Consider the following 12,060-nt stretch of genomic DNA (forward strand, 5'->3'; position numbering starts at 1 on the left):
ATGAGGCTGTCAAGATGCTCGACTCACTGGATTTTTTTTGGCTGCAGCAGGATGAACAAAGTCTGGGCTTTATCACTGCCATCCGCAATATGAAGGACAAGGTTGGTCCGATCAAGACACGTCAGCTGAAGCAGAGGTCCATCGTTCAATTCTTTACTCGTATTTAGTACTCTCTTTCTAAGTCACAATACGTCAGACTTTTTGTTTCTACGCTAGATTTAGTTAGGAAAATTGTCGGGACTGAGCCATCAAATTCAAACTTTTAAATTTTAAAGGTATTTTAATTCAAGTATGGTGCCCAACATGGGTCATATCTTTTGTTCAATTTAGAGAGGGTTTTCAATTAAACAGGTTCAATTTAGACAGGTTCTACTTACTGTATAAGGAATATTCCGTATATCGAGAGGCCTTCATATAGCAACCTTTAATCACATATATCCATATTAAGAACATACCACAAATTGAATTGAAAATACAAAACTTTCATTGGCTCATAGACATGTCTACACTTCATTGAGATCATCCATCTCATAAGATAAAATGTGATGATGTGGTTGCAAAGGCGGGCTGCGTATTGGCTGATGTCTGTAGTCTGAGACTAAGTTGCAACCGCGCTTTATTGGACTGCTTCGAATCGTAGCTAAGCTTAACATTCCAGAGACAATGCGAACACATTATGTGCTCTACGCGAGCTTCCTGTTGGAATTAGACGTTCCGATTTCAGGAATAACATATATTGAGGACCAGGTCTTGATTAAAAATAATCTGGATCCAGTGATAAACGCAATTTCATCAGCACCAGTACTTTGGTACATCATTGTGTACAGCTCAAAAAAATCAAATCTATATCGAACTTAGTATGTCAATTGTTGTTCTTGATGTTTCTAATCTTTTTCTCCCAATTTTGCGCCCAGTTGTCTTCATCTTGATCCCATTCTTTGATGTTGTCGAGAATACGGCTAGTTTCCTCACGACAAAAGTGTCCATAATCGACATAGGCGCGATCTCGAGCTTTGATGAGTGCTCGATGTGCCGGGGTAAGAAGAGAGACGCATGTACCGTCATCGGATGTCAATGGCACAATGGACAAATCACAAATGGCGAGGTCAGGCCGATCTGTTGGATTGTCGGCCAAAAGCTTCGCTTTAACTTCCGCCCAATGCAGATGTAGTCCAACAGTAGGAATACTAGGCCATGACCGCAGCGGAAAGCGAGGAACTTCGTCATGTTGAGACATTTGATGCGGCACTTTTGCACTTCTATATGCAGCTTTTTGCGGGTCGCTCAGCTCATTACCTCGCGCCAATTTACGTAGTCGCTTCAGCGATTTGCGCTTGTGCGCCGAGTTTTCCTCGCTAGAAAAAGGCTTTAGATCATCAAGCGACAACACTGATGAATCTAGTAGCGATACAAAACATTGACAGAGTTCAATAAATTGAGCTTCAAACTCCAACGACATCTGTATCTGCTTTGCCAAATACTCTGCTCGAGCTTTTCGCAAAGCAACTTGGGTCAATGTGGAACGACTTCTCTCTCGCACTTCTAAATCGTGCAGTAGGTGAAGGTTGTTAGCATTGCAAAGATGCGGTCCCAACTCTAACATGTGGCTAGTTTTTTGATCTGACCACAATTTCAATTGAGATTGGAGCGTACTCATTTGTTCGAAACTTTGTTGGTGTAAACTCTCTTTTGCCTGCTTTGCCATATTTATTACGACAACTTCCGGAACGAGCGTCAACAGATGAGCATACAATTGAACTTGCTCTCGATACGAAGTTCTTTGAAGCCTCAGAAAATCGCGTGCTTTTTCCAGTTGAGTGGATAAAAATTCTTCGAGAGCTGCAAATACATTGGATTTTGAAGTCTCATCGTTTTTGACGTCATGCTCGAGAAGCGTTTTTGTCTCTTGTTGGCATTTGTTATTGACTTGATCGACGAAATCCAGAAATGGAACCGCCAGCATTCGATCCTCATTATCCACTACCACATCGTCGCGAATGACATCGTATTTGTCTTCTATCTTTCGCCCTATGCCTAGACGGAGTACGACAGGCTTGGGTTCCAGCTGATTTGGACATCTTAAGATTCCAAGGTACATTCCAAGATAGTAAATTTTCGCACGAAGCTGAAGGAGAATGCGTATGGCATCACCCGTCACCTTCTGTCCGTGTGAATGGTCACCACTGTGCTCTCCGGCGACAACAGATTGAACCGAACGAAGCAGCTCAGAGACTAAAGTTGAGCGTATTTTACATCGCGACATTTCCTCTCGGATGCTCTCTAGTGCAATTCGTCTAGGGAGACGTAACGTCTGATTGAGCCCTTCCTTCATTACCAAACTTTGCTTACAACTTTGAGCTCTTTCTTTAAAACCTTCATACATTTTAAACACTTGGTCTTGTTTGTTTTTTACTTCTTCAATTTGCTTCTCTCGCTCTAGCATCTGGTCACGAGCCCGCGCTTCAAGCGTTACAAATTTCTCTTTAATTGAAATGATTTCGTTCGGGTGGTAATCGCATTTGCTGACGACCTGAAAGCTCGTCAAATCAGAGAAAAGCTGCAATGAACAAGTGCGAATATAATCTTGACAAGATGACAGCAATCTATTGTTACCAATGGCTGTCATCGCTTCAAGCATCTTGAAGGTCTTTGTAGATTCACTTCTGAGAACACCAAGGTGCTTTTTAGCTTGAGCTTCGAAGCACTGAAGTGTTGCTACGCTTAGCTGAAGAGGAAGCTGGGCATAAAAACTTATGCACACCATACGTACTTGTTCCACGTAAGCATAAGACTCTTCTAATTTTTTCGCAAATTTTAGTTGCTGTTTCTCCTCCATCAAACAAAGTCCACGCAAATATCGCTCTTGTCGTTTCTGGTGGATCGAAAGCTCACCCATTCGAGTTTGGTGAATTTCCAAATCCAGCTTTTCTTTGCGTGGACAGTGATTACGTATTCTTTCCTTGAGAAGAATAGCAGAGCTTGCATGGCGTTCAGCGCACGTTGTTTTGGATTGGTTTGACACGTTCGCTGTTTCCAAGTCATACTTATATAATACTGCGTCTCGAAATATGGCAAGTAAGCTTTCAACTCTAGCGTTGGGAATATTTAGGACCAAAAAATCCTCTTGAACTTTACTCGAAACGCTTTCAGATAGCAATTGGGACGTTGATGTTGCAGATACATCTATCGTCTCTTCATCAGCATGAAAAGTAACTTTATCATCTACTTCGCACAATGGCTTGGCTTCCTTATCCTGTAATTGCTCTTCTATATGAATAGTCTGACCGTGTGATAAGATGCTCTGAGCAAGGTCTGAAAGTGACAATGCGACATTCGAATCCAAAGCACATTGAAGCGTCTCCTCTTCAGTAAAGAATGTGGATGAAGACTTCAAAAGTGTTTCACTAGCAACAGCGTCATACTCTTTCTTCTCTTGATGAGAGGTTTCCAAAATCTGATCGCCATTATACTGCATGCTAAGCAATTTGTCTAAATCAAGCAGGTTGTCACTGATGGGTTGCATTTCCTGTTTCATACCGAAAAATTCGCAAAGTCGCTGCCGATAAAGCAGACGCTGCTTGGTTATCACAGTGACATTATTATTTGCAGCCAAGGAAACTTGCTCGGCATACGTTCGATAGTTTTCTTCTATATGATCCAGGAGATCCGACGAGTGCTGAAACTCGTCACGAAGGATGTCAATATTTGGTGAGTGTCGCAGACGCGTACAACTCTGCATCAATTTAGTCTCGAGATCTTGAAGAGCATTTTCATTGTTTTTTTTTAGTGTGTCGAGAAGGCTCATCGCGCTCGTGTTTACGTGTTTATCCCTGTCAATGATTTCCTCAAGGCAAAGCACAACTCGAAGAAAAAAGTTGACAACGTTTTCGACACGGTTGTGGAGCTGTGTGCTTTGCATCTCGATCCGTTTCTCAATTTCTTTGACAAAGAGCATACCTTCCTGTTGCCGTGTTTCTATCACTTCGTCGCATTCACGAGTAACTACGTCATCTACAACTCGATTAGCAGCGTTCTGAAGCAAAAGCTGTTCAAAGATGAAACTTAGAAGCTGCTGCCAGGATGCCCCCAGTTCAGATGTATATAATAAGTTTTCAAGGCGCCGTTGAACCTTTCGAATCGCCGGCAAATCAAGCTTTTCTTCAACGGCGTCACTTGTCTTGCCATTCAAAGGCAATGCTGACGTTTCCATAGTAGTCATCGATGTTGAAGCCGCTACCTCAACACCGTGAAGAGAATCATGCGCCAAAAGGGTAGCTTTTAGCTGAGCTGCGATATCCCTAAGCTCTGCTTTAAAACAGTCCCCCATTTCTTCAAGATTCAATAGCATCAACACTTGTGCATGCAGACTCGGCAAAAGCGCCATCATATCTCTTTTCGTGCCTTTACGAATTTTCTTCAATGTCAACTGCACAGCCATTCGTTCAAAATCCTTACCTTGTTTTTCCATCATTTTTTTTAGTGGAACAGCACTAACGAGAACTTCTACAAAGCTTAAGAGAGGGGCCAAATTATCACAGTAAATAACATTTGCGACACATAATTGCTTTGCTAAATGGTCCAAATCTGTTTTTAACCCACTAGCGGCACTGAAAAGCTCTTCCGCTTCATCGTCATGAAGCAGTGTAACCAAAGCCGTTTTGGCATCTTCGATATTTCCTTCCTTTGCCAAAGCGCCACAGTCATGCAATTCGAAGCGAAGACTTTCTCGCAGCACATTTGCAGCAGCACTTTTTAATTTACCTACATCTTGTAAGGCGAGTTCGAAAGAACGGTTTGATTCTTCTTCATACCGCCGCATACATCTCAGCTTTTCTAGGATCTGCTTCACGTCAACGGAGCTCAAAGTGACGCCAGCATCACTCAAATGCGTAATAACATCAAGACGCTGCTCGGTGTAGAATTTCTCCTGAAAATCACGAATTTGCTTCTGTACGTGCTGTCTCTCATCAGGATCTGTAAATAAAGGAGAGCTAAGAGTAGAATGAAATTTGGTGATTGCATCACGATGCCGCAAGTGACGCCAACGGATCTGAGCCTGCTCCCACGCCAGTCTAATCTTTAAGAATATATCGACATTTTTGGTATCCATCTTGGCCACAAGATCAGCATAGACTACACCATTGGAGATCACTACGGTATTCACCTCGTATGCCTCACTTTCAATGATTCGTTCCACTTCATAAGGCAACACATATGCTGCATCCATTAAAGCACAAGTCAATCGCTTCAATCTATCACGCACACAATGCATCCGACTTCGCTCGATCCCATCCAATCGAGCAGCAAATTGAGCAATCGCATCCGTTCTCTGCTGACAAATAGCATCCAACTCATTCCACATGGATAGTATATGAGCTTTGTCTGATGCCAGTAAAATTGTATCTTTTGAAAGCGCAGCTTCAAAATCGTAAATTCTTGAGTCTATAGTAGATACAGTTACTTTCACGTCATCAGCTGCTCGAATGATCGCACTCTCTACATCTTCACTAATTGCCTCGACATCTTGACCGTACTCCATTAGCGCCCCCATATGGCAATTGCGACGGGAAACAACGTTCAGCTCTATCTGGCTGACTATTTCCGATGAGTATTGACTCTGATTAGTTATGGTACCTACGGTAGAATCAATGTCTCTCAGCTGCTGGATCTCAAGCATTATACGCTCCTCTTCGCTTCTCGCGGCCGTTTTCTCGAAAAATGTTTGATTCCAAACTTGCCCGTTCTTAGTTTGCTTCACTTCCTGCTGAGACTCCTCACCCACGAATGTAAAGGCAGAATAAGCTGCGTTGTTATCTGAATTTTCCACACTCTGCCCATCAACTTGAGTCTCGAATACAGTAGTATCTGCTTCCGAGGACATGGATTTACAAAATCAAAAAAGTTATGATTTACCTGCGTGTGTAACGGTCCCCAGAAATACTTATGGTCAAATGGTATTTTAATAAGCAATGAGAGCTACACTTTTGCTCATTTTCTATAAACTAACTCGTCCACCACGATGACAACCCCAAACCATCCTCATCAATGGTTCCCTACCACATGAAAAAGCAAAGAAATTAGAAGACAATCTCAAGGCTTCATACGTCGCAAGGACTCACAAGAATGTGAATTGCAGAAGGTGTGGGGTCATTATCAGATAGATCCACACTCGAAGACCGTTGGCGGGCCAGAGATCGTCGCATATCGCCAGCGCCAATTTCCTTTTCCGACTTGTCCGTCGCCTCTGTTGTCGTGGCCTGTATTCCTATCTCCCAAGTAGAAGTAGAAGTTAAAAGCAGTATTATTAAATATAATTACAACATTCAAACCTTTAGCTGTTTTAGTCACGCGCGTAAAATTAATGTTTGTCACCCGGAAGCGTATCTCCTCGTGCAAGTCCATAAAAAATTTCTCTATTCATCATAAGATTAGAAATTCTGTTAGATCCTTAATTAAGAAGAGCACAGTCCGATATCCTTAGAAGCCACACCTTGGCCATCCGAATACTTCCAGACCCATAGCCGCTCCGCCGTATCACTAGTGCAGTGCAGACATAAAGTAAGTACATCACATCATAGAGGGAAAATAGCTGTGTAGTTTCCAAACGATTATTGCGTACAAGTAGGATGGCGTCTGCAGCGCATAAGAAGGTATGATAATGTCCTGTACGAAATCCATAGACACTCGAATGTGTTCCTCTGTACAGCTTACGATGCGGCCTTTCAAAACTTCACCCACGAATGGCCGAAACACTACCAAGCGAAATTCCACTTGGGAGTGTGATGTGCCGTCCGACGGGTGCACGTGCGCGTCACCAATGCTCACAAAATCATAAAGCGTAATACAAAGTCCCACGTCCGCAATGACCTTGTTCGCATACTTGCGATCGATTTCCTCGATGAGGACTTGCGTGTAGTCTGCATCAAATAGCTCGGGCTCCACGGGAATCACGTCCGAGATTCGTGTGAGTACAAACATGGTTTGATTGGTTTCCAAAGCAGGGCAAATGACAATAAGCGTGGTGATCTCACCTTATGTGCAATACGCGTGGTAGTATGGTATATTATTACGATGAGTATTAAGAAATTAATATACTATAGACATTTAAGTTTCATGAGAAGATAATGCAGAAAAGGTAAGATTCTGCTTATTTGTGTTTTCAATTCGGACGTAAGGCAGCTAAGCAACTACGCGTTGGCTAACAGTTTTGTCTAGCCAGGGTTATACTGTACAACATAGTTGCGCTTTGTGCCCCTCGCCATTCTTTACGACAGGTGAAGAATCTTAATCACCACACGCGCAGATGCGAGATCATTTATTTAACAAAATGGCCCAAGAACTCGATCAATGAGTTCTTTGTCGTCAGAAGCGTTTTGGTCGTGAAGTTGTAGTTCCGTTCTTCTTTTCAGAGCTATTATGTCTGATAGCATTCGCCTGAACTATGAGCCTCACCATCGTACACAATCGATGAAATAGTCATTCGCACTGCAAACCTCAAGTAAGGTGTTCTCATGATTTGCAAGAGCCAACGCCGCAACTTCGTGAAGACCAAGTATTTTTAGCAGGACAACGACACGAATAAGTGTTCGTCAAGACACCTTTTGCACTGTTTTTGTGCAACGCCCTGTCAAGATTTGGACTATCACAGTTTATGGTAAGTTAATTTACCGGTGGAAATTGTGCGTAGGCACATCAAAATACGATCACCACGCTTTTTGTCATTTGGCTGCTAAAGTATGTATTGTGTTTTGTTAATCATCCTACGGTGGCAATGGCCGAGTCGTCGTTGCTCATGGCGTCAACTAATAGCTATGGAACGCATACTATAAATTCAACTCCTAAGAATTCAAAAGTCAGCGGGCGCTACTGCCGCTCACAAGTATCCCATGCATTTCTGCTCAAAAAGGAGGAAGACGCAGAGGTACAGCATTTATCCTCGCCGTCAAGTGCTGCCTTACGCGTGCAAGTTGCCATCAATGCCTCGCTTGCGGCCAATGTGGTGCGTTTTTTATAAATGTCCATTTGAGTCGGAACGGTCTAATCTGTCTTGAGATTTTAAGGTCCTCACTATCGTTAAAATATACGCTGCCCTCACAAGTGGCTCATTAGCCGTGCTGTCGTCACTCGTGGACTCAATCTTGGACTTAACGTCGCAAGCTCTTTTTTGGTACTCAGATAAGCGAATGCACACGCCAAGCGTTAAGTATCCGGCTGGGAGACGGCGACTCGAGCCCATTGCCGTCATCATATCAGCCACCCTCATGGGCATGGCAGGTTGGATGACACAGTTATTGCTGAAGATGGCATTTGTAAAGACGTTTTGAGTCACTAAGCTCTTTGACATGCTTGCTCTAATAGCTATTGAAGTGATCCAGCAATCTGTGAAAGCGCTCGTGAAAGGCTTCAACGGTCACCTACGGGAGATAGACATTTCTTCTTTTACATTGATTGTACTACTGGTTGCAATTGTCGTCAAGCTTTTCCTCTGGTATATTTGCGCCAAAATTGCGTCACACTCGCCTTCAGCTGATGCGCTGGCTCAGGTGACTTTTCTTGATTGGCACTTATCTCAAATCTTCTTATCGTGCATTTGCTTACGATAGGATCACCGCAACGACGTCTACAGCAATTTGGTGGCAGTCTCTGCTGCTTTTGTCGCGCACAAACATCCAAGCCTCTGGTGTCTCGATTCCATTGGGGCTATCGTGATCTCGGTCTACATTGCTGTCAGTTGGTTGGCTACAGGAAAAGAACAAGTGGAGCGCCTTGTTGGTCTCCGTGCGTATCTTTCGTGGATAATTTTGTTCTGGAAATGTATTCTTCTTAACCACAATTATCATTTGTAGAAGCGGAGCAAGAGTTTATTGATCATATTCGTACGCTGGGCGATGTGCATCACCCCTTGATGAAGACAGACATTGTGAGAGCGTACCACTTCGGCAACAACTATTTGGTGGAGATGGAAGTGATTTTGCCAGAGGATATGTGCGTCAAGGAAGCTCACGACATCAGTCTGAGCTTGCAGATTAAAGTTGAGGGACTGGACAATGTAGAGCGAGCTTTCGTGCATGTTGACTACCTTGAACGCAACTATGACGAACACAAAGACCCTACATTACGTCGCGATTCTTCATAGCAATCTCAGGGAAAAAAACTGTGATTTAGTTTAGTAATTAGATGCTTCTTTATCAGTTTTCGTCTTGACGAAAATATTTTTTGGTTGAAGAAAAAATGGCTTTTTAAAAATGTGCAGGTTTTTTATATGAATAATGGGTAGGTAGCTCAATAGTTGTGCTAGCTGAACAGCACAATATTATGATCGAATATATATTTAATTTGTACATATTTCCAAGAACTCCTCTGAAAGCAACTGAGTCAATCGCTCCGATACCAAAATGTATTTCGCGTTATTCCCCACCACTGAAAGTCGTAATCTGCTTTCTTTTAGTACCGGCACATACCATTGGTGACCTTCAGCACACACATATGCGCTCAAAGGTCCACGGTCGTCCAGCTCGTAAAGTAATTTATTTGCAAATTTATTCAAATCTCGCACACTCAAAATCCAATTTTTGTTTTTACTTTAATATGCATTCCTTGAACAGAATGCGAATAATAAAATCATTCAGCACATCTCAAGAGTGAGAAATAATCGTCAATCATAACAGTTAATATATAGCGCTGGAATGCCACTTTTTAGAACGATGTCCACATATCTATGTCCACGACTGCCGCGAACGCTGGAATTTTATCTACTCCAAGAAGTTACATGTCCGCCACATACTACGAATAGAGCCTTATACGCAGTCGTAGAGGGCGCAGATCAACTTTACGCTAGACCCCCAGTCCTAGTAATTTCTATTTGGTAAGATTAACTCTTATTTTTGAGTGGCAGATGTCACAAGCCCTCATTGCAAACTAAAATCCTCATATAAATCACAATTGTACGGAATTCACATTGCACAGTGTGGAGCGTTTGAACTTAACCTGTGTGCGTTTGTAATCTTTGAATCAACACTTTCTCTATGCAAAGTACACGGCAACCCAGTTGCACTCGGCAGCACTTGTAGCCATTCCGACGACCGAGTAGTGCAAGACTAGATTATGTGTGACTAACGAGCATATGTAGTTCGGCCATCTATTTTCGGTGCAGCGGGCCTGCCGTAGATCTTTGCTTAGAGAAAATGAAACTAAGGTCACCGACCTCACGGTCTTTACAAGAATCAGTACGAGTGCAGCGGATCGCAATCCGCTGCCTCCAAGAGTACTTAAAACCTAAAATACGGTAGGTACTTCTCCGTTTAAAATTGAAAATGTATTCAATTGTTTTAGTTGCGGCAGAGCCGCAATATCTAAACCTCTAGGTTTTCCTAAGTAATATAGTAATATGTATTACTACTGGTAATCCTGCCACGTGGGAGCTTCTTGTTACGGCGTAGCCACACCACTGTGTGATTACATCAACTCGAGTAATCCACACCTATGTACGGTCACACCATCTTGTGCGTCCCGCCCTTTCATACAAGGGTAAGTGTAAGTGTAACCCCGGTACAATCTCCCCCATTAAAATTGTGAATATCCTTGATTTACATTTAATGGTCGCCTAATACGAGGCTCGCGTGTCTGAGACACTTTCACGTTCTTAAGAACAGGTTAGAACATTTTCCGCTCTTTGAGCCCTGTGTCTTCGACACGCAGAACACCCAGCCTATTGGCTCCGAGGGCGCCCGCGGGTAAAGTCCTTCTTCTTCTTCTCAGGGGTGCATCTCCGGACAGTACGTCCGCGGCTTCACGAGAAGCACATCCCAAGCCCCTCGGCAACCAAGCGCAACACACCGCGTCCGCCCCGGGCGACGGAGTTCTTCTTCGAGGGGTTAGAGAAAGTCAACTACGAGCCAGATACTCCTTACCTAACATGGGAAGACGAGGAGGATGAGGTGCGCTAACAGCGCGACGTGAGCCTGGTCAAACCTTGCGGACATTGTGTCCGTTCTCCGATCTCTCGGCTTCCGGGGGGAGTGGTATTATTATCAATCGTCTCGACGAGGCACAGGAGCAGCAATTGGAGGCTGCCCACAGGGCGGCCCTCATGCTCTCGTATCCACCTTTGGTCTTACATACTCGTTAAGAGTACGGCTTTCGCTCGGTGGATCCCGCTACTGAAGTGAAAAGACGCGATCACAAGATCGTTGAACGTCTACGTAACGGGGCCCCCGGCTGCTACACAAGCTGAGCTTGATAAGCGGTAGGCTCTTCGAGTTCGTATCACAAGAAATCCCAATGCATAGTTTGACTTCGAGCTCAAAAAGGAGGCGCTCCTGTACCCGCAATGCGGACTGATCGCCCTTGCGAGACCACTGCAGATGATGAGGGGATCTTTGAGCGATGGGTGCAGCGGCATCGGAAAGTTTCCTCGCTGTCTCACTTACGGCGGAGCTACAAGGGAGTGGACGTGCTCTTAGAACGCCTTCTTCGATTCGAGTCTGACAAACTTAAGGCGCAACGCTGTCTTCCTGCGTACTGTCGCCCTGCAACATATGGAACAATCCATAACGCTCCTGCGAGCTTTGTGGTTTCTCACACGGGTGAGTCTACGACCACAGCAGCGAAGGGTCATAGCTGTGCGCGCAAACGCACCGACAATTCCTTGTCCGAATAGCCTGTAGCAGCGCTCACCACATCCGTGTTGTTCGCCGAGTCTTTCGGCAGGCAAAACACAAAGACCATATTAGTGAACTACCAACACCCGGAGTGTAAAGGTAAACTGGCCAGCGGCGCCGCCGCTCTCGGAGAGGGTTTTACCCTCTGACTCGTCTATTTGTAAAGTTTGGGCCACCAATAGTGGCAACTCATCGAGCTGTATGTCTTCTCACGAGCGAGATGACCGCTAAGTAGGGTGTAAGGTATTTCAAATCCTCATCGTGAAGAACCACACTTCGTGGCGAAACCGTTGAATCGGTGCTATAATACAACATCCCGTTATTCAGCGAATATTGGTGTAATGCCTTAAATCTGTATTTAATCAACGGATAGTGTTGTTTTACCAGAAATTGCATCATT

General features: G+C 44.0%; 3 protein-coding genes across 3 annotated transcripts; 1 reads left to right on the top strand and 2 right to left on the bottom strand.

Annotated features, from left to right (window-relative positions):
• Positions 1 to 862: 862 nt before the first annotated feature.
• On the bottom strand, positions 863 to 5,881 carry PHALS_05192 (Domain of unknown function DUF4456; the record flags this gene model as incomplete). Its single annotated transcript, XM_024718877.1, has 1 exon — positions 863 to 5,881. One exon carries the CDS (start codon positions 5,879 to 5,881, stop codon positions 863 to 865), a length of 5,019 nt encoding a protein of 1,672 aa, XP_024584233.1.
• Positions 5,882 to 6,002: 121 nt separating this feature from the next.
• PHALS_05193 (dna-directed rna polymerase) lies at positions 6,003 to 6,978 on the bottom strand (the record flags this gene model as incomplete). Its single annotated transcript, XM_024718879.1, has 5 exons — positions 6,003 to 6,053; positions 6,120 to 6,265; positions 6,330 to 6,413; positions 6,491 to 6,537; positions 6,620 to 6,978. 5 exons carry the CDS (start codon positions 6,976 to 6,978, stop codon positions 6,003 to 6,005), a joined length of 687 nt encoding a protein of 228 aa, XP_024584234.1.
• Positions 6,979 to 7,771: 793 nt separating this feature from the next.
• On the top strand, positions 7,772 to 9,136 carry PHALS_05194 (cation diffusion facilitator family; the record flags this gene model as incomplete). The annotated part of the gene is made up of 5 exons (XM_024718880.1): positions 7,772 to 7,999; positions 8,061 to 8,274; positions 8,359 to 8,543; positions 8,604 to 8,778; positions 8,847 to 9,136. 5 exons carry the CDS (start codon positions 7,772 to 7,774, stop codon positions 9,134 to 9,136), a joined length of 1,092 nt encoding a protein of 363 aa, XP_024584235.1.
• Positions 9,137 to 12,060: the final 2,924 nt, after the last annotated feature.

Source organism: Plasmopara halstedii, assembly GCF_900000015.1.
Source record: "Plasmopara halstedii genome assembly, contig: Scaffold_2881, whole genome shotgun sequence".
Classification (NCBI taxonomy): domain Eukaryota; phylum Oomycota; class Peronosporomycetes; order Peronosporales; family Peronosporaceae; genus Plasmopara; species Plasmopara halstedii.